At 35.0% G+C, this 21,868-nt stretch overlaps 4 protein-coding genes and 1 long non-coding RNA gene across 5 annotated transcripts in view; 3 read left to right on the plus strand and 2 right to left on the minus strand.

Annotated features, from left to right (window-relative positions):
* The first annotated feature begins 24 nt into the window (after positions 1-24).
* LOC125776835 (putative transferase CAF17 homolog, mitochondrial) lies at positions 25-1,486 on the plus strand. Its single transcript, XM_049450415.1, has 2 exons — positions 25-166; positions 228-1,486. Exon 2 carries the CDS (start codon positions 238-240, stop codon positions 1,300-1,302), a length of 1,065 nt encoding a protein of 354 aa, XP_049306372.1. The 5' UTR covers positions 25-166; positions 228-237; the 3' UTR covers positions 1,303-1,486.
* On the plus strand, positions 26-2,209 carry LOC109579595 (cysteine-rich DPF motif domain-containing protein 1). The gene is given in 3 exon segments (XM_019990578.3): positions 26-166; positions 1,512-1,675; positions 1,678-2,209. Coding segments are annotated over 2 exon segments (507 nt in total). The 5' UTR covers positions 26-166; positions 1,512-1,527; the 3' UTR covers positions 2,037-2,209.
* On the minus strand, positions 2,034-3,562 carry LOC105227023 (uncharacterized). The gene is made up of 3 exons (XM_011206174.2): positions 3,045-3,562; positions 2,632-2,979; positions 2,034-2,571 (listed from the first exon to the last, which is right to left on the minus strand). The coding sequence occupies exons 1-3, from the start codon at positions 3,463-3,465 to the stop codon at positions 2,117-2,119; spliced, it is 1,224 nt and encodes a 407-aa protein (XP_011204476.2). The 5' UTR covers positions 3,466-3,562; the 3' UTR covers positions 2,034-2,116.
* A 536-nt stretch (positions 3,563-4,098) lies between these two features.
* Positions 4,099-21,868, plus strand: part of LOC105227025 (205 kDa microtubule-associated protein) — a 31,021-nt gene continuing 13,251 nt past the window's right edge. The window contains exon 1 of the mRNA XM_011206175.4: positions 4,099-6,513. Coding sequence (XP_011204477.2) covers positions 4,405-6,513 — 2,109 coding nt within the window. The 5' untranslated portion in view covers positions 4,099-4,404. The remainder of the gene's footprint in view (positions 6,514-21,868) is intronic.
* LOC125776839 (uncharacterized) lies at positions 6,461-7,614 on the minus strand. Its single transcript, XR_007422017.1, has 3 exons — positions 7,478-7,614; positions 6,646-6,839; positions 6,461-6,586 (listed from the first exon to the last, which is right to left on the minus strand). It is a non-coding gene; the product is annotated as an uncharacterized LOC125776839 (long non-coding RNA).

Genomic DNA, 21,868 nt, shown 5'->3' on the forward strand with positions numbered 1-21,868 from the left:
TCAGCTGTTCTGGCATTTTCCCATCTATTTTGCCTTGAATTAATTTGTTAGCTTTTTATTACAAATTGTATAGATAAATTTTCGAAATTTTTATAAACTTTTATGTGCTATAGCTTTGTATTCAAAAGAAGAAAATTATATTGAAATAGTAAAGGAATATTTGAACGTAAGTGATTCTATAGTTGTTGTTTGTATATTAAAATAATGGGATGTTCCGCCATTCGCAGACGTTTTAAAATGAACATCCTAAAAGGTCTAACGAAAATCAAGTCAAGTTTTGCGCGTTTTATTGAGACGACGAACAACTTCATGTGGGTGCAACGCAATGAAAAGTTTGCTGATAAACGTTTGGTTGTTGAGCAATTAACGGACAGAGTTTTAGTTCGAGTAAAGGGAGAAGAGGTTGTGCCCTTCTTGCAAGGACTCATAACAAACGATATGACTCATCTGCAATCGGGCAGTACACCTCTTCCTAAAACTTCTGCAATGTACACAATGTTCCTTAATAAGGCCGGCAGAGTACTGTATGACTCTATAATATATCGTACGCCAGAGCCGAATACTTACCTAATTGAGTGTGATAAATTTATATCAAACGAATTACGTCGGCATTTACGCCTTTATCGCGTAAGACGGAATATTCAAATTGATGCAGTTGATGGAGAATACAGACCATGGATCGTTTTTAATCCAGTTGGAAGCGTCGTTCGGATGGACACAAGTGTTCAAGTGGGACAAGAAGTCATTTCAACTCCAGATCCTCGTATACGTGACCTAGGTACACGTGTCATCACCAAAACTGATAAAACATGGAAAGATTTAGCAAATATGTTTTCTAAATCCGGCGACATTACGGTAGCGAAACCTACCAACGACTGCAACTATCGCATGCATCGTTATCGTTATGGCGTTGGAGAAGGCGTTCAAGACCTTCCGCCAGGCAAGAGTTTTCCATTGGAAGCTAATTGTGATTATATGCATGGTGTAAGCTTTCATAAGGGATGCTATCTTGGACAGGAGTTAACGGCACGAGTCCACCACACAGGAGTAGTGCGAAAGCGTATAATGCCTTTGCGATTGTCTGTTCCGGCTTCACCTAAATCGATAAATATCTCAACAGAAGCAGGCACCAATATTGGTGTAATTCGCGGAGCAAATTTAGATAGGGCTTTAGGACTTTTGCGTGTAGAACAAGCTTTAGGTTCAACCAAATTGTTTGTAGATGGCAATATATGCTACGTAGAAAAACCGTATTGGTGGCCTAATGAATTGCCAAAGAAAGCTAGAGTTGAGGGCTGCTAAATTGGAATTTTCTAAACTCTACAATTTTATTTTTACTTATTGTTAACTAGTGGTTAGTAGTCGTTGGCGATTGTTATGTAACTTTGAGTTATCTTTAATGCTATGATGTTTAAAATCTCAAATTAATGGTATATATTATAAATGTAATAAATATATGTATGTATTGAGATTTTGAAAATTTCAATGTCTTGTTATGTATTCTTTTGCAGAAACTCAGAAACAGCTATGGAAGATTCTAAAATCTCGAACCGATCCCCTTACAACCTAAATAGATACGAAGATTTACAGTTAAATGTGAAAGACGATGAGGCAGAGATTTCACGCTTAGAAGCTGATGCCAATGTCTCAAAGAGTTCAGAAAAGTGTGAATCACAAGCGACGAACGTGTTCCGAAAATTAAATTTCAATGTACCATGTGCGATATGTTGGAAATTGTGAATTATTATGGCAAAACTCCGCCATTTGTGTATGGACTTAAGCTTTTAGAAGATTCTTTTGTATTGCGTGATCCTTTTCAACCACCTCCAATTCGTTGGAAGCCCAAAGCAGAGTACTTTGTAATAATAGGTTCCCGGTGTACAGTATGCGAAAGCGTCGTTTGCAAAGGAGCGGAATGTAGTTTTTACTATACATGTACTTATTGTTTGGCTTGCGCAAAAGAACATATTAATAAGTTTCCTATAGAATCACAAGCAAAATTAAGAAAACAATTGGAAATAAAAATAAAAAAATAGAATTCATAAATTGTACTTTTTTATAACTCTAGAATACAAATTTTGTTTGTATTTTTTTAAACTACGACGTGATCATACGATTAAGATTTTTCCTTCGGCGCAATCTTCTTGGCTAATTTTTGCATTTGGCTTGTCACTTTTTTCTTTTGCTTCTTTACGGTCCCACCTTCGACCTTGACACCACGAAACTTGGATTTTTTGCTTGCGTCAGCAACTTGTTTTGTTTGGGAGTTGTCGCCTTTAACTTTCTTTTTGTCCTTTTGAACCTTTCCACTGGCTGACTTTTTTTCAATCTCTCCTTCTGTTGCATCTCTTGTTTTTTTTGCACCTAATTTTTTTATAGAATATCGTTCAACGTGAATTGGACGTTCATCTAGCATTGTTTCATTAAGTTCCAAAGCCAAACCTACAGCTTCTGGAGCTTTAAAACAAACATATGCCACACCTTTACACCCTTTATCATCATTTAAGCATCTCACGTATTCAACGTCACCACAAGACGAAAATATTTCACGCAGCTTCTCTTCATTGGCACCTAAAATGTTGTTCATATTTAAAATAACAGAGATTCTTTATGCATTAATTTTGAACTTACTGTATTTAAGGTTGCCGACAAAAATTGTACGTTTCGTATCCATAGAACTACTCTTTTCATTTCCACGTGTCACACGTAAGTGATTATTTTTGAAAACGGTTCCATTTAAGGCCAATGCACGTGTTACTGTCTCTTCATCCTTGAGTAATATCCAAGCGCTTAGACTGCCTGCCTCTTTTCGGTGTTTATGTTTAAATAGAACTTTCCCGTTGGCGGTTCTAAACCGAACACCATTAACCGGTCCATAATCCTTAAACAGACGGACTAATTGAGCACGCTTTGTATTTACGGGTAAATTGCCGACAAATATGGTGCATGCAGTTTCGTTTGGATCACGTTCTTTTGGTTCTAAAAAGTTGAGATTTACGAGTTGTTATAGATAGATCGATCAATGTGAATATTAGCATTATTACCTTTTTTATCAGACTTTGACTTTAAATTCTTTGTATTGTCTTTTCCCTTAGGTGTCTTTTGGACAGCTTCCTCTTTTTTTGCTTGCTTTTTTAATTTCTTAGCCAATTTTTTAGCATTTTTCTTTTCGATTACTCCCAAGGATTTGCTACCACTATTCTTCTTTACAGATGCGTCAATTGTCTCCTTATTTTCTTTGGCCTTATTCTTCTTTGGCTTCTTGTGTTTAACAAGAGCACCTGTTTCAGTATTTCCGTTTGTGGCAGCAGTCGTGGGCTTCTCAGCTTTTTTCGTTACGGCTTGCTGTAACTTCTTCTTACCTTCGATGCCTTTTTTCTTATCCTTTTTAATTATTTTACTTTTCTCCAACACATTACCCTTTACATTATTACTCTTTAAGTCAGAATTCTTATTCTTCGTCATTTTATTTTTATCCTTTCAATAAAATATGTATGAACCGCAAAAACTTCCACCTGAAACACAAAACTCGATCAGCTCCACATGTTTTTAGTCCAAAATGATGCCACCCTTTTATATTTTTGTTTAGTCAATTCCACCAGTATTATTTACAATAAAAACAAAAGTTCCTTTATTACATACATATATGTGAACCGAGCTCATGAAACGAGAAAAAATTAAAAAATTTAACAGAATATAAAAATGGATTGTCACAGGACATGATAGATGAAAGATAAAAAAAAAACAATATTTTTTGTGTACACAAATAAGGCAATGACTAGATTTGAAAGATAATCAAAAGTATGATTTTCTAACTTTTTTAATAAGGTTTACAAATTTTGGTGTTTGGTGTTACAAAATTAAGAAGTGCAAAATTTACATAAATATGCTCATACAATACACCCTCTCAATGTTATATATTCTCCGTTATCACCCGGTTGCATTCTTCTGTGTTAACTTAGCGCAGAGAACGTATATTATACGTTCTCTGTTAATAGTTTCTTTCTAACATGGGGAAGACCGTTGACAAAATGAATGTATAAGATGGTGGCAACACCATAAACGAATGTATTTCGTGCCGCCCATTTGGTTCGTGCGCCAGTTGGATAATTTTGCCGGGTGTGTTCTTCGGTCGGTTTTGAAATCTCCACAGTGCGAAAAGTGCAGCAAATTTGTGAAGACTCATACAGAAAGTTTGTTGGGGAAAAAGTTGAAAATATTAAATTTAAACGGGGAACATTGAGCAATTTTTGAACTGTATGTGTTAAAAGTTCGTGTGACGTTTAATTATTTAAATTCAGACAAAGATTATAGTCCGAGCTGAAAAGGAAAGAGAATAAGGTCCAGTAGGCGTGAACAAAGTAAAAGGGAATAAGAAAGTACGGATAAAAACGTTACGTTAAAATGGAGCACGAGGATAATGCGCATTTGGACAATTTTTTGCAAAATTCTCAACATTTAATGGAGAATTTGCAGATGGATAGTGGTGATGGTGTGTGTGATAATGTTGCTGTAGATGAGATTGGGGGAAAATTTGAGGTGCATGAAGAGCATGATGAAGAGGAATGGAAATATATCAAAGAAGGGCAGCAGAGCGAAAAGCAACAGCAACAGCAGCAGTTGAAAGCCAGTGTGGCTTGTAAAGACGTGGAAGGCGTAGAGGAAGTTGGCAACGGGCATGGATATGGATACGAGCATGGTGATGTCGGTGCCGATATACTTTTGCTAGACCATCACGAAGTTGGTAACGGTGTCGTTGGCATTTCAGCCGCAGTTGACGCAGACGCTGACAATGCCGCAACCGGCATTGAAGAGAATGAAGAAGTCGACGTAGAAGTAATAAAAAATGATGGTGATTTTTCAACAACTTCAAATACTACCTCTACAGCCGGTGAAGACGGCTTTGCAGATACCGGTGTGTTGCAAGTGCAAATGCAAATTGAACATATACCACAAGAGCAATTATTACCAAAACAAGTTGAAGATCTGTTGGAAGAAGGTACTAATATAGGAAGCATGGCGGATGAGACCGAAGAGGACGACCCTAGTTCGTTAGCAACCAATAATACTAATCGAACAAATAGCCTTAGTGAGAGTGCTCCACAGCAAGAATTACAACAAATACCCATAGAAGACAATATTATAAAAAGTGATGATTTTTCAAATGAGGACAAAGAAAATAACGTTCCATCACTTACAAATGTCCATGGTGATATTCCATTCGAGGAAACAACTGGAAATAGTGATTATGAATCAGAAATGCACTCTCAATTAAATCCGAATGCAATGGAATTTGTTCCTAGCTTTGGATCAAACCCTACTTCTCCAACTATCGATAATAAAGAATTTGTTGTTGAAGAAGATGTTTCAAATAGTGTTGAGCAAATACCAATACGAACGCAGCCAAACTCACTTCCACGGCACCTATTGGGCGATGATGATTTTGTTGCTCAGAGCCCACGCAAGGGAAGTGCTGAATCCAACTTGGACGCCATTGCTTTACCAGAAGAAAATGATTTTGAACATGAAGCTGCAAAACGGCCACATGAATTGGAACAAGAAGACGATTTGATAGGTGTGGGTACGGTAGAGCACTCACAGCAAGATCCTCAATTAATTCAAGAACATTTGGAAAGTCACAATAGTTTTGGCGTGAATATTCTGGAATTAGAAAGAAATGCAAATGAATATAGTTCAGACATACTCGGTCAATCGCCATTAAACTTAATCGATCATGGTCCCGAGACTTCTGTCGATTTAGATACAGACTCACAACCGGTTGATGTTGAAAAAATTGACGAAACGCAAGAGAACCCTAAAGAAAATGTTGAAATTATCGAAGATGTATTTAATACGGTACAACCATTACCAATAGATTTAAACAACTCATTTGTTGAGGAATCATCACATCAAGGATTTGCCGTTGAGGGAAAAGAGTTGCTTGATGTAGACGAAAAAGAAAATATTTCGCATTCACCGTCTACGGAAGAGATGCAAATGAACTTACAAAACGAACTACATTCCTCAGTGAAGGATATTCCACAAATTCCGATCGATATGGACAACGTTGCAAATATGCAAGAATCGTTTTATCTAGAAAGTACTTCCTCTGAGGCGCGTAATCAACTTACATCGGGTATTGACTTAACTTCCGTTGATGAACCGAATTTGTATACTGACGAAATTCAAATCCGTAATGTGGAGGAACAAAAATCTGCCATCGATGATCCTTCATTTGAAAGTGTCCGAAACTCTGCACCTGACACTTTTGAAGGTGAGCCAGGTACTGTTTTCGATGCTTCGCCTACGTCTTTGAATATATTCGCACCAGAGTTTACGCCTACACCTAAATCAATCGATGCTGATATGATTTCACCTTCTCCTGTATCAACTGAAGAGAAACACCTAATCGAAGAAACCAAAGAACAAGCAACCTTAAGTGAAACAACAGAAGAGCTTGAGCAAAAAATGGATGATTTAATAATATCTTCAAATGATGGAATCCTCTCACAGGTATGTAGAACTATCTTGTTTTAATTTAATCATACATTGTTATATTTATTAAATTTTCTAACCATATAAATATCTGCAAATATGAATATGTATATTAGTAAAAATGTTAGGGTTTATTTTATATTATCTTACTTATTCCACAACTTTTCCGCCTGTTTGCATGGGATAAATCATTAAATTTGTTGGTATACTGCTTTACACTGCAGTTTGCTCACAACAATCGGAGTTTTTGCCGAAGTGAGGTGAAATCGTCCTTCAAACTCGTTTTCATTCTCGTTAGAGTTGATACTGAATGTTTCGCCTTCAAGGTACATGCTGTCATTGTTCTTGCAAAAAAAAAAAATAAATAGGAGTAGAGTTATTTATTAATTTAAATATTGAGTGAGTATTAGTGCCGAGTAAGGTACGGGCGATTAAGATGTTTGTAGCCTTTCGCTTACTTCGATTGCTCTGTTTGGTTTTCAAGTATGTTTTTATTCGTTATGCATGTATATGTTCATAATAATATTATAATATACATATGTATATATATGTATGGTATATTAATGTACATAAGTATGCATATTGAAATACCAAAACATACCCACATTTAGTTTTATTAATGCTTAATTAATTAATTGATTGCCGCTACATATGTGTTGCTGCTACATATGTGTTATCTACATATAGACATAGTATATACATATCGCTCATTTGCTGCAAGACCGGCATAATTCAAAAAACGTGATTTTGGAGTTAATGCTGCAGAATTGTTCGTTATATCATACTTCATGTTGAGTGAAAAATTCATATGAATACCTCTTATATGCTCCGCTTGAGAAGAGGTGTAAGGTTGGAGTCACCGTGTAAGGTTGTAGTAAGTTGAAAACTTTAAACGCGTTTTCTGGCGAATCGATTTTTTTGACTTATGCCGGTCTTGCAGCAAATGAGCGATATACTGTTGATACGATTTTTCTAAACTCACCTTATGGTCATTTAATATTCCTTCAGGATATACATATGTACATATGTGAATAAAGCGCATGTATATGACTTTGTTATGAATTTCTTTCCTGGTAAATAAAAGCTGGTCATATGCAAGTGCATACCGACTATTATCTCGAAGTCTCTCTAATTCTTAAAAAATGTTTGTATGCCAATGGGTGTTGCAGTCACACTATATGTATGTATATGCAAATTTATTATTTCATTTTAATATTTGACGTATAAAGGTACGGATATGCATATAAACAAACTTCTAAAATACATGTATTGAATGAACATATGTGTGTATTACTAAGAAAAATGTTTTAATATACATACATACATACATGTATATGTAAATGAGCGTTGTAGTTTTTGTTGTTATATGAAAGTCATATGAAGTGGTTTAGTGAATTAGGTCATATTGTTATCAAACTTCCTTTAGTCATTGCTTTTCACTCCCTCACTTTAACACTTTCGCTTTGCGCTTTTAAGGGCATGTAAGACTTAGTACATTTATTTATCTTTTAATGAGTATAATTTTATATTAAAAAAAATTAATGGAAAGAATTTGACATATAAGAGGGGGAGTGCTTCGTCAAAGTTGATAATTTTTGACTTAAACAAAAGACAGACGATTTACTACCCTATGCAAAAGTCTAATTCTCCACCCTTCTAAGCTTATTTTGCCTTAGCAACAAAGTTCAACAAATCTATTGGAAATTATTCAGGTCATTTTATTAATAGATATACATATAAACAAATAAATAAAATTAGCCAAAATGTCGTCCTAAAATTCTTGAGCTCTTTTGCCTATATGGACGAACCGGCCCATTACACCAAACGTAAAAGCCCATTATCAAAGGTAACTTATTGGAGATGTGTATGTGTGCTTGTATGTATAGAGAAACAATTTTGTTTGTAAACAAAAATTCAATGAATGAATGTCTAAAAGAAAACAAAAATTGTAAATATAAACATACGCTTAAGGTAGAGTGACATTGTCGCGTTCAGTGTTCGCTTCGGTGTGATTATCATAATTGAGGCACTTACTATACAGGCCCTTATCTCTGACAAGACATTTCTTTCAACTGGGCGAACACTTCAAATGGTTTGACTAATTTTTATTTTTATTAATGGAAATTAATATAAATGAAGTGGAAAATAATTAACTGCTTTCAAATCCGATTAAGTTGTACAAATAATTTTCAAATATTTAACAAAGTAATCCATAACAGTTTTTATTGAAACTGCCTCATTGTTGAAATATTGTGATAGTATTTGAAAAAAGTTATATGTACATATACATATATATACATATGTATGTATGTATATAGTAAGTAAAGTTTCAATAAATCCATAATATACTCTTATGCACTTTTTTATTTGCCTGCTTCTATCAGGAATACTCTACATCCCAATACAAAATATTTACTGTACCATCCATCTGCTCAGTTGTACTTTGGGTTTGTCATAGAAGAACTAAATCTCACTTTTTGAAAGTCAACATTTCTTATTGCATGATGTATCAAATTAAAGTTAATTAAAAATTACTTTCGTACTAATTAAGGCATGCGCCATAATGTTTGTAAAGCTTGTCGATTTACATAAAAAATTCCCAGTATTATTCCAAACCGACAGCCGGTTATATTATGGACCATCGTAACCAACCGCCATACGAATTTTTCTACCCACGCTACTCATCTGTTTGACGTTACTATTTTATCTGATCTGATCTAGAAAGCCTTCTGCGACACTCATATTTAGAAAATTAGATTGATGTTAATTGAATTGGATTGGACTGAGCAACTGGGCGATTGGCCTTCTGGCAGCGCAAAATTAATACTGGCTAGACAATAGGTAGCGAATGATTAAATGAATGAACGCCGCGTTGAATGGGAATCAAGTTTCAGTGCGACTGTTTTACTGCTGATCAAACCAGAAGCACAAAATCACCCATTCGTTTTACAATGAATCATCCGCTCGTACGCGGCGACATGTACTTTATGTATGCATGTGTATCGCTGTATAAATTATCAACAAAATATGAACGACAAGATTATGCAAAAAATGAAAGACTAAACAAAAAAGAATAATGTGCATGTTGAAAATAAAAATAGAGTTCACGTACTACAACATTTTTATTCGACTTATTTAAGCCACTATCTATTTTAATAGTGGTTCGTTATTTCAATAGATGGTGTCATAAAAATTCTATGCATTTTCAAAAATGTTGACTTCATGGTTTTTATAGTTAGCTATCTGAGAACAATTTTTGTTATAATATATACATGTATATATACATATGTATGTATCTATCAAAATATTGCATATGTAAGCATTTTAAAAAATTCATATCATTATTTAATATTTGTCACACCTTCTTGCACATAGAGTAGCACATTCCAAAGGTACCGTCGCATTGTTCTTTTTCAATAATGTGTGTGCATAATATATTTGTACATATACATACATACATTTGGAATTTTAATAAAAAAAAAATACAATTAGTTAATACCTCGCATTTGGAGCGTAATAGATAGTAATGTTGCGCTCAGACACTTTTTCTTTTGATACATTTTAAACGCTTGTTTTGAGCTTTGTTGCAATTAGCGCTGCTGCTACGGTGTTAAAGCAATGTACAAATTACTGTAATTTAACCATTTCTGGGGGATAATTAAATTGTAGGTAATTAAAAATTTTGTCAGTCAATATCTATGTATGTACACAAGTTTATTAACGCTTTCAAATCAATAACGCAGATCATACATACACTTTTGAGGAACATTATAAACCCTGCAATGATTGTAGGGTTGGATTAGATTTGACCGAAAGTAAAATTGTTCACATGGAGTTAAAACTGATAGATGATATTATCAATCTCATCATAACTGAGTTTAAATGGTCATTCAAAGAGGTATTTGGTATAGTTCTAATTAGCTGATGCAAATATAAGCTTAAATTAATGAGTTAAGAGGCGTTGAGAGGGGAAAAAAATAAATTACTATATACTCGTATAACTTAATAATATTATTGTACCGCATTATTTATTCCCCTAAAACATTATGCATGAATCACCAAATATATGTACATATTCTGAACCATCTTAAAATATTTAATTAATTGATTTATTTTTTTCCCATATGAATCACTGATCAGCACTCTAATTAGGAAGAAAGTGAGCTTTAAAATTTTTTATTACATACTTATATGATTACATATACACCATACCCACATAATAAATTAAGTATTTGACTTCAAATAAGCCAATTTTACCAATATATTCGTTTATCTACATTCAAATCGGCTTAAAAATTTAATATTCGCAGCCACGGGTACATTTTACCTATTCAATTGTAGTTTAGTGCAGATTTTAAAAGTCGCCTGATTCGTTCGTGAAATTAAGTGAATTATTTGCATGCTTTGACATAGCCAACCATATACTGCTGTATACTGGCATATTCGTTTTGCAAAAATGTGCCACAAACAACGAGTACGTGGGATAAATGCCAACAAGCTGCAATAACTCGAACCACAATAGCTAAAGCGATTGTAGAGTGACAGTTGCCGTAATGGCGACGGCAACTTCAACTCCCAAAAACAATGACAACAGAGAAACAGCTGAAACGGCACCACCAACAGAGCAAAAAATATGAACCAATTTCCACTGCAATATTCGTGTGCCTGTGTGTGGTAACCACATTAATCCTCCAAGACAACTTCACTTACCAAGCCAAGTGTCTACAAGCTACTACAAATACAAGCATAATGAAAATGTGTAAATACATGTATAGCTTCATACAAGTGTTTGTACGTCTGTGCACGTTAATGTGTGCGCGCTCACATACAAATGTACTTGCCGGCCGGTCTGCCTACCCACTTTCAGTCGATGATGGTGTAGTCAGCCTCGGCCCAAAACCCCCTAAAAACGACAAAAATAAATTATTACTCTCTGCATTGTTGTTCGTATCAAAAACGGGTTTCAATTGACGTTGCTGCTGGTGCCACTGTTGCTAAAGATGTACGCTTCGCTTGCTTCAAAAAACAAAAATAAACAAAAAAATCAGAAAAACGCAAAACCTTAAATGTCTGCAAAAATAATTATCAGTGTGTGGGTTAACTGGATTTTACTCCTAATGAGTGCACACCATGTTGGCGCTGTTCAACACTGTACTTATAAATATGAACAAATACATATGTATGTATATGGCTTAGTATTTTCGTCTTTGGAGCCACTTTTCTGTGCCTGTGCTGGTGTGATGTGGGTTTGCCTGCTAAGCTACGAACAAAAAGATTTGAGAAGTACTTGGCTCAATTGTCATATCGGTCAAATTTTATAAACTGAATGAAATAAATGTATGTTACATATAATATTAGCTTCCATTGTAAAAAATGCATTTTTCAATTCATCTGTGCGGGAAGGTACATACATCGAATTATCGAAAAATGTATCATCCACTGGTTCTTCAGTTTTGATGTGCAATTCGTTTGCATAAAGAAAAAGCGCAAGATTTTTGAAAAAAAATTCTATCAGATCTCAATTTTATCAATATCTGTATAATTATGACAATTGTTACACGTTTTTAATTTATATTCGTATCACCTCCTCTTTGTCGTAAATTGTCTCAATGCTTCGCCAGTTCCTTTAATTTATAAGTACGCTGCTTTAGAAATCTATAGTTGAAACTTACTCTACTAGCATTAATAAAGTCTAATTGGAAACCAAAATTGGATAAATTGTAATGAAAGGAAATGTACTTTAAACCTAAGTATGCTATAAATTTTGAATGCAGATTAAACTTGTCCGGACTTTAGTCAATCGCTAATAGTTGAAAACGTTCGCGTGCCCACACTCATTTGCGGAAGTAAATAGAGTACATGTACAAAAAGATCTAATTTAATTAATTTCAGAAAGGTTTATCTGAGTTTTCGTGCTATGCCTTAATGCATTTCTCATTAGTTTTTCATTAAAGTATTGAAAAAGCAGATTCGCATCTCTGTCGTAATTGAAGAAATCGCCAATCGTCGAACTCAATTGAATTGTAGCGTCTACTTAGACGTCGCACTTCAACAAAATAAATGTATAGTTTGTATGTATGTAGATATGCACAATCTGTTTTAGTGGCACCTTCGACTCTCAACAAACGATATATACAGCGAAAACTTGCGCGCAGCGTATTGTAAAAATAGCTCAGCGGGTGGACGACACCTAATCATTCAGTGGGCTGCTGCCGGTAAATTGCTAACAACCGAGCGTATGAGCGTCCAAATAAACAGCAGGAGACAATACGTGCATATACTCGTACATATCTACATATGCCTTATATATAAAATTATAAATGCTGTCACATATACGCATATGCGCGTAAATACTTCGCTATATTTACTAGCAGATAGAGGATAATGATAGCACAGACAAAAGCTTTTTTATTGTCTATTAATTTCTATTTAAAATTCGTGCGGATTAATATTCGCATATTCGTCAACAAGAATTCTGTACCTTTGCCTCCTTTCGTGGCTTATTTATACGGGTAATGTTCTTTTATATTTCAAATACTTACATATACATATACAAAATTGTTGCTCTTATGGAGGCGTTGCACTCTAGCGATTGCACTGCCGGTGGGTTGTTCCTCCCGCCTTTGTTTTTTTGTTGTTTTGATTGTGTTGTTTGGCTAGCCTAACGTCTTGACATTTCGTGTACGACAATCGGCTGTGGGCTGTTGGCCTCGCTTGTCAGCCTCAAGCTGCTTCTGATGGTTGTCATTTGTTTTATAGTTTGGATCCATTTGATGTCGTTGCAGCCAGAAACATTTACTTTCGCCTTTGCAACGCTGAAATACGATTTCGTGTATTTTTAAACTTTATAAGTGCCAAGTTCAATAGCTGCACAGTGTATATTAATGCATGTGGCTGCGTTATATGCATAATATTTATGTAAATATGTGTACACACCTATGATCAGTAAAACGATGAGTGGCGAACATAGTTTTTAATAGGTGCGTCCTCGTGCTCTTCCAGTAATAGGCCAATAGAAATTTCTCGAAAATGCAATAGTAGACGTTCTGTTCGAAAATTTCTCCAAAAGCAGAAGCTAGCAAGCTTACTTTATTTAGGTGTCCTGGCGTGAAAAGTGCTGTTAATTTGCAATGAAACTTTTTCAATTGCCATTGCATATGTATATTTCGTAAACGATTGCTCTCGCATGAAGAAAATATTTACTTCATAAAACACATATTGTTTCAATGAAGTCAATAAAATTGTCTCAATAATCACACTTTCCGTTGTAATTCTTTTTATTTCACATTTTCATTAAACAAATTTCAATTTTTACGCATAAATTGTTAAATCCACAAATTTTTGAGTTTGGGAGCAGCCGAAGCTTGTGCGAAAAGCTAAAAAAAAAAAAAAATTGCGTTATTGCAACAATACACATGCACGTGCAGACAAAAAATATGTTTTATAACATAAACCATATAAAGCACCATGTCTATTTCAGTGATATATATGTACATATCTGGTTACAGAGTGTTCCTATGTATGACTCTGCTATGCTGCACATCAAATATAGCGCAGTGTTTCCACTTACCACTCGCTGCTCCACAGCGCATATAAGCCATTTATCTTGCGACTGACTACTCATCCGATGTTTCTACCCACAGTTTGAAGATACTGCGGCGCACACCATGTTCACCTTCTATCTGAAAAGGCGCAAAAGAAAAGCAAACCGACGAAAGTACATAGGAATAATCTTCAAAATTAGATGCCGTCAAGTTGCATCGCGGAAGGCAAATGGAAGATGCTGTGCTGGCCGATGGCAACAGTTGCACAGTCAGCTTGCCATTCCACTGAGACCATGTATTATATGTACATTTTCCCTCCTGCAGTGAAAATTGCAGATAATTAAAAAAAGAATTATGTATGTAATAAGGCAAAATGAAAGTGGCGTAAGACGGAGGGGTCGAATAGTGCTACGAGTAAAAATAGGGTTGCTAAATGAGGAAGAAAAGTTTGCTTTGCTTTGAAACTTGAGTTATTATATTCATACATATATGTATCTATGTATGTACTACTCATGAATGTATAAAAAATAAATCAACACAAGATCTTTAAAATTTCCGAAAATAAATTAGATCATTAGTTTGTCATCAATAGAGATAGAGGTTCCTCAAACTAAGCTCATCGCATCACATCAATACGAGACAATTGGCTTGCTCATTTATTGAAAAAAGTTAAGGAAATTCACTCAATGAACTATATGCAACTGAACGAGCTAACCAGATCTATATCGTTAAAAGTTAGATCGGTTTAGTTGCTTTGCTGAGACTCCGTTTTTTTTTTGTTTTGGAAATTTAGTCCTCATATTTCAATAAAAAATGAAATATTTATTTCGACAACCTATCAGCTGTTTACATTTTTATTGAGTTTTAAGCTTGCTCTAAAAAAATTATAAAATTTTTTGCGTTGTTTGATTAGTAGTCATTCTTATAAAGCTTCTCATTTCTAAACATACAAATTTGAAGTGTTAGTATAGTGAAAGGTGTGCACCTGTCACCCAGCTAAAACTTGTAACTTGCTTACACAGTACATACCGACACTTCGCGTTCAACCTAAGCTAAACTAGTTGTCTAGGTTTTATTGATTTCTCAAGGGATTTCGCTGAGTGGGCACATTTCTTATTCCTTTGGCACTGCATAATTGCATAAAACAAAGATTTCAACTCCGTTGCGAAAGTAGATTTCGTTGTTGCCAAGCGACTTTGTGTGCTGCAAATTGTTGCCGTGAAGCCAGCGTCATCACGTTATGTTATTAGGGCGGCAAAAACATTTTCTTTCTAGTTGCACGTAGTTTCATTTCTAGTTTCTTAGTCATTTATACACAGTTTCTCGCTATTCTGCAGGAGAACATTCGTGTTGACTTGGTGTTAAATATATTTGCGCTTGATATTCTGTTTAACTGTAATGGTGGCAAGTGCCAGCTTAATATTATAAAAAACATAAAATTAAGAAAACCTTACTAGGGGTCTGGAAAAGGTAAATGTTTTAAAAAATAAACCGCAATTTTTAATTAGTGTGCGCTGGAGCGTTTTGGCAATGAAGGCGGCAAATAAGCATTTATTAAATATTGAATTTTGAGGCTAATTGCATAAATTGTTAGTATTACAGTAATGGCTATTAAAGGTTTTCATGACTAGAAATAAGAAATATATGCAAATCAGAAAAAATGTAAATTGCATTTATTTTAATTATGTTAAAGTATGTATAAAAAGTACTAAACCAACCAGTACTGCGTCGCTCTGAGGCAATGACTTTGAAATCGTCCTAACAAAAAGATATTAAAATACTTGAGTGTAATTATTTGTGGCGAATGCACTGCACAAAATACATACATACGTATCTATAACAGATTCTGTTAGTATCGCGGCGAATATTTTTCATATTGTAGCTTCTGCCATATTTGCATTTTCCTCAGCTTTGCATGTTTATATTCGCAATTGCCTTGTGCCTGCAGCTTTCAAGTATCATTAAATGTATGTAGGAAATTTTGCATTATACAAACATACATACATATATACATTCCTGTAGCCCTCTAGGGAAAACCCGTACTCCTTTTAATAGTAACAATAGCACCGTAGTTCTTTTAAAACAACCTGAAAATGGTGTGAATAATTTTCGTCTAATATAATTGTCTATGTTGTTGTAAACATAATGGTATTAACATAAATTTTAATCATTTCGACCATTGGCAGACAGAATTTACTTGCCTGAAGCGGCAGTTTGCATGACTAAGAACCAAAAACGGTACCAAAAACCATACTTCCGTTAAATATACTTTATCATTTGTCTGATTAGTCTAATTCCCAGCTGGCGTTATTCAAACTTTACTTATACATATGTATATACATTTTACCATATAATACCAACATGGCATGTTCGTATGCATAATTTTTATGCACTTTATGTACTAGGAGAATTTACTGACAGAAGCCAGCGCAAAGTACCCACGAGTAGTAAGTTGAAGCCACAATAGTTGTGTGCGCAAGGCACAACACCAGCCACCAGTACTAGCCTGCAACACTGGTTGGCATTTGCTAGCTGCACGGCAAGCATTGTGTCAGGTGCTTTATTACCTTTCCAAGCTGTTTCGTGCCACTACAATTTTAAGCGTATTGTGATTACTCTGTACTCTTTACGTTTTACGTTACATACTTATACTGGACAGTGGTTGCAACACAATTATCTTCTCAACATTTCTCTAAGTCGTTGCTGCACTAACATACATACATACAGTTCGCTGCTACTTCTATTCTACTTTCACAATCTGCAAAAAATATTAAGGAAAATGGTAACACAAAAAACAGTTAAAAATGCTTTATCGATTGCACGTCGTCGTCGCGGTCGTCGTTGACGTCGTGCATTGGCGCAAAGCTCAGCTGACTTTATTAGAACTGGAGTGTGTGTATATTATATGTTGTTGTAAATCTTTTCATTTGCACGTACCTAGTATATATGTATATGTGTATATATCTAGTGTACATACCTTGCGAGATACATGCATACCTGCTGCCTCTATACCTCCAGATATTGTTTTATTGCATGGGCTTTACCTTTCTCTTTTCTGCTTTGCTTTTATTATATACATATATACGTATATAAATATTTGATATCTACGCAAATGTGTTGTGCCCTATCAGTCGGTTTTGCAATACTTTCAGTATCCACTTGCTGCTTTTGTGGCTTATAACTAGACACCATCGCATCTAAAGGTACATTTCCTTACATACATATGTATGTATATGTACATCGCCACCGATCGGTATTTTCGACACATTGGTCCAGTTTATAGTCACACATTTCCATATTTTCAATCCAAAAGCGACATGTGGACATGCAAACATACATACATACATATACCATACATATATATGTACATACATCAGTGCAACAACTTCGACACTTTTCGTTTGCACATGGTTTGTGTCTCTTTCGTGCAGTTCTTATTGCGTTTGCGGCTTTTCAGGCAAACACATGATTTTTTCACATACATATGTACATATGTACGTGCAAAAGTGTACGTGTATTCTTAATGAATCACAATTTTCAGTGCAGTTAACCAACCTTGATTCTTTATTTTTGGTTGTTGATACCTTTTCCTTTTGGAATTTTAGTTTTCTTTCTTTCTTTCGAGTATTTGTAATTAACTTTCTATTTTCTGAATTGTTTTACTATATCGAAAAGGCAGCAACTATGTAATCAGTAAGAGCAGTACTTCACCGTTAACTCTCATATACTATAATTTCGGTCGTACTAAGCTACATACACCAGTATATGTACATTCGTGTGTATCTCCAGCACACCTGGATAGCTTTACATCTCTTCTTCACTCTATGTATTTTTCCACAATTCAAGCAAAGTATCTTCCATTTTGTGGTCTTATTTTTTTCTATTCTATTTTTCATCTTCCATTCGTTTACTAAATTGTTTTATTTTTTTAGCTAGCGAAAATTCGCTTGTATCTCGACTTTCGACTTGCGCAATTCACAATTCGCAATTTTCGACCGGCGGCCACGTCATTTCGCAAAAATTGCGCCGGTTTGCTGTGGACAACACTAATTTAATTTCGTTTTGTACTATGCTTGCTGCTGTGTGGAAGTCTCACTTCTCTCTGTTAGATATTAGTACCTACAAACAAATACAAGATCGGCAGTTTTATTATTTATTATATCTATTGATAAGTTTTCTTTTTATATGTACATACATACTTGTACATACATATTGCTAAATTGATCTTCAGTTACGATATAATCACTTGATTTATGATTGTTGAAAGTAATTTTTCTAGCTAAAATTTGGCAAGTCAATTTAAAAAAATATTCACATGACGGTTTTACGTATCACCTAAAACTAAGCGAAATAGATATAGGGTATCGTCCACTCTCCATATAAGGGTACGGTTAAAAACTAGTAAAAAGGCGATAAATCAGTAACTAAATACCACGGAGGACGCTATTAGATTCTTTCACTTTCCAAGTCCGATTCAGGAAAAAATTAATATTACGGGATAAAACTTGGCAATTATAAGCCTCAAGCCTCCAAATGCCGGAAATGTTGAATCTATCTATCTATGATTACTTTTTGACCGAAAATATCAGTTAAGGTTAGGGACATACAGTTAAGATTCAGAGACAATCCTCTCCAGATAATAGTATCTCTGTGTATTAAAAATGAGCTGAATCGGGTCAATACTTCCCTGAGCCCACGTATACCTAATATAAAGATTTTCGAACTTCCGGGTGACTTTATAACCGGAATTTTCGAACATCTGGCTGAGTCCATATAATTGATTGATAAACTCAAGTAATATTGGGTTGTCAAAAAAGTCTTCCGGTTTTTTCGCTAGTTGACGCTGAAAGCGCGTAGTTCTAGTTTTATTCGTCGCATCGGGTCATGCTATACCTTTTTGGAAAGCTCATTTCACGCGCTAACACATGTTTGATTGATTGTTGTTTCTTTTAAGTCGTTCGTGAGTTATATCGTCGCAAACATGGAGCAAAATAAAGAGAAAATACGACATATTTTACAGTACTACTACGATAAAGGCAAAAATGCATCTCAAGCCGCCAATAAAATTTGTGCAGTTTATGGACCCCATACAGTTTCCATTTCCATCGCACCACAATGGTTTCAACGTTTTCGTTCTGGTGTAGAAGTGGTGGAAGATGCGCCACGCTCCGGAAGGTCTGTCGTCGAAAATTGCGATAAAATCGCTGAATTGGTCGAAAGAGACCGGTATAGCCGTAGCATCGGTCAAGAGCTGGGCATGAGTCATCAAAAATTCATTTCAATTTCAATAAAAAAAAAATCAATAAAAATATCGCAAGACTTTTTTGACAACCCAATATTTTTTTTAGAATGGGGGATAGTATGTGTTACTGCCAGAATAGAAAAATCGGGCCACTACTACTCCTAACTCCCATATTTTCCTAAAGGAATTTCTCGGATTTTGATTCCTGAAAATTACGTGAGCATAAAATGTTCGGTTACACCCGAAATTAGCTCTTCCTTACTTGTTTTTAATTACATTTTACAAAATCAAGAGTGTTAAAAGTATTTTAGTTTACGAAAAAAAAGAATACATTAAGTCTTGACATGAGGTACTGAGGAAGAACGCCATTTGAAAACCTACTCCTATAATTTTATTTTCGGATTAAATTTGGTCAATCTTCTGTTGGGCACGCCATTTCCAATAACAGTGTAATCTAGGTAAATAGGTTTACGGAAATTGATTTCATCATAGTTTGATTAAAGCATTTCGACTCTTTCGCCTTAAATTTAATATTCCTCAGGGAGTGTTGAATCCAAGAATGGTCATGGTTTGCTGCAAAGCAAAATTATGTTTACCAATGCCATGTTCACCGCTCAGCAATCACCTTTCACCAGTGTTATTTATTATTCGGCGAAAATCAACGATTTTATTTAAGAAAATCGTGGTGTTGAGACATTTTCATGGCCTTTTTACAATAATTTGTATGCATTCACATGAAATCTCGGTATTCAGCTTCGTTGCTTTTATTTTCTGTGAAAGTCATTTCCTTCCCTTAAGTTTTGTCATAAACAAATTTGACTGACAGCTCAGACCGTTATATGTTTGTAATACACGTTTGTCGAAAGCAAAATCCCAGCTAAGCGCCAAGTCAACGCACTGACGAGTAGTTGTCGGCTAAAGTCGCTTTCCAACACCCACACACCTTTAATTTTGAATCATTGAAACAACAACCGTAACAATTTTATATTATAAAGTGATCACAAGCAAGTCTTGGTCTAAATATAAGCTAGTCATAATTTCTTTGCTGCTTTAAAGCCGGCTTCAGTACCTGCACAAGTACACGTTATATGTATAAGTTTTGGCGTGCGTATCATTGTCGGCATATCTTTAACATACTTATTTACATACATACATATGTATATCTATATACACACACCATATACATATAAATATATTTATACATATATGTACATATGTTTATGAATATTCCTCACATATACATACAGATACTTTACTTCCCACTGTTTTAAACGATTTTTCATTATTCCATATTCTCATCTGGATATGGTACCTGCCTACTTACAAGTAATCGCCATATGAATAAAAACAGTGTAGTAATTTTAAACATGTGTAATGCTTGTATGACTCTTTTTTTCGCCACAGTAGGCACCTCCAAAAAGATTAATGATATTTCAATTTCAAACGTTTTTCTCATTCTTTGCCAACGCCTATTCTACTTACTATTTTCCTTCTTTACAACTCTATTGGGATTTCGGTGAAACTTCCGGTCATACCCAAAAATATTTTCTTTGTTATTCACAACCATAACAAATTAGAGAACAGTGTCAAAATACACATGCACTTGTATGAGTATGGCCCTTAGGCCTAAGACGTCTGTAACGCCAATTAAATGAAGAACACACATAGTATTTACACTTATGTATAAGTACATACGCAGCTATACCGTATAGGTTTGTGTACATGTGTCTGAGTACATAAGCAATTAGTGGGTACTATAATAAAAAATTATTTACAATTTAATTTTCTATAAAGCTCTTCTGTAAGTGTTTTGAATCTACACACTGATTTTTTGCTATACCCGAAAGGGGTGTGCCACAGTTTTGAATGGTCCAAAAAGCCACTTTCAGCCTTTGACATATGACTAACAACTTAGTAGTGATATCATTTATAATACAATCGTCCAAAAAGGTCACGAATTGTTGTGAGACGCCTTTTTCAGAGTCAGCATTGCATACAACAATCCATTTGGCCTGCACCTTTGTATGCTTATGCAGTATAAAAAAAGGATACTTGACTTGTGATTAGGTGTGGTAAAATGATGACTAATTTCCCTCACTTTTTGCGCGGCGGTTGTGGAAATGCTTGAAGTGGCGGTGAGTGCTGAATGCTGCTTCTAGCTATAATTGTCCTAGCAAAAGCATTTGCTAGCAGTGGTGGTAGTGATGGTGGTGGCAGTGACACATTGCAACGAACCGCGGTTCATGAGGAACAATGTAATACACAAATTAAATTCTAAAACTTAACTCATAATGCGCATGATCATTACTTAAGGTGACGTATACTTGCAAGTACACACATTAGAACAAATGTTTGCACTCGTATGACCAAACTCCCCTTACACTGGGTTGGTTCTTGAGAGGCACCCCATCTCCCATTTGCCGGTCGCTCATGTGTTGGTACAAGTCTATGTCGTTGTTTCGGTGTTTCTTCTTGCTATTGTTGGTGGCGTGTAAAAATTTCAATTGAATTTTGCTGGTTTGTTGCGCTTCTTTCACCACACGCTTCGATTACTCACAGTCACAGCAGTGTGCGAGCGGTGAATGCT

The sequence above is a fragment of the Bactrocera dorsalis genome, chromosome 2 (genome assembly GCF_023373825.1).
Source record: "Bactrocera dorsalis isolate Fly_Bdor chromosome 2, ASM2337382v1, whole genome shotgun sequence".
Taxonomy (NCBI): Eukaryota; Metazoa; Arthropoda; class Insecta; order Diptera; family Tephritidae; genus Bactrocera; species Bactrocera dorsalis.

Excerpts from the sequence above, each read along its gene's own strand:
- LOC125776835 (XM_049450415.1), top strand. The coding sequence starts at position 238 with ATGAACATCCTAAAAGGTCTAACGAAAATCAAGTCAAGTTTTGCGCGT.
- LOC105227023 (XM_011206174.2), bottom strand. The coding sequence starts at position 3,465 with ATGACGAAGAATAAGAATTCTGACTTAAAGAGTAATAATGTAAAGGGT. Across the intron at positions 2,980-3,044 it reads GTCAAAGTCTGATAAAAAAG|AACCAAAAGAACGTGATCCA; the intron begins GTAATAATGCTA and ends TCAACTTTTTAG. Across the intron at positions 2,572-2,631 it reads TGTCGGCAACCTTAAATACA|GTGCCAATGAAGAGAAGCTG; the intron begins GTAAGTTCAAAA and ends ACAACATTTTAG.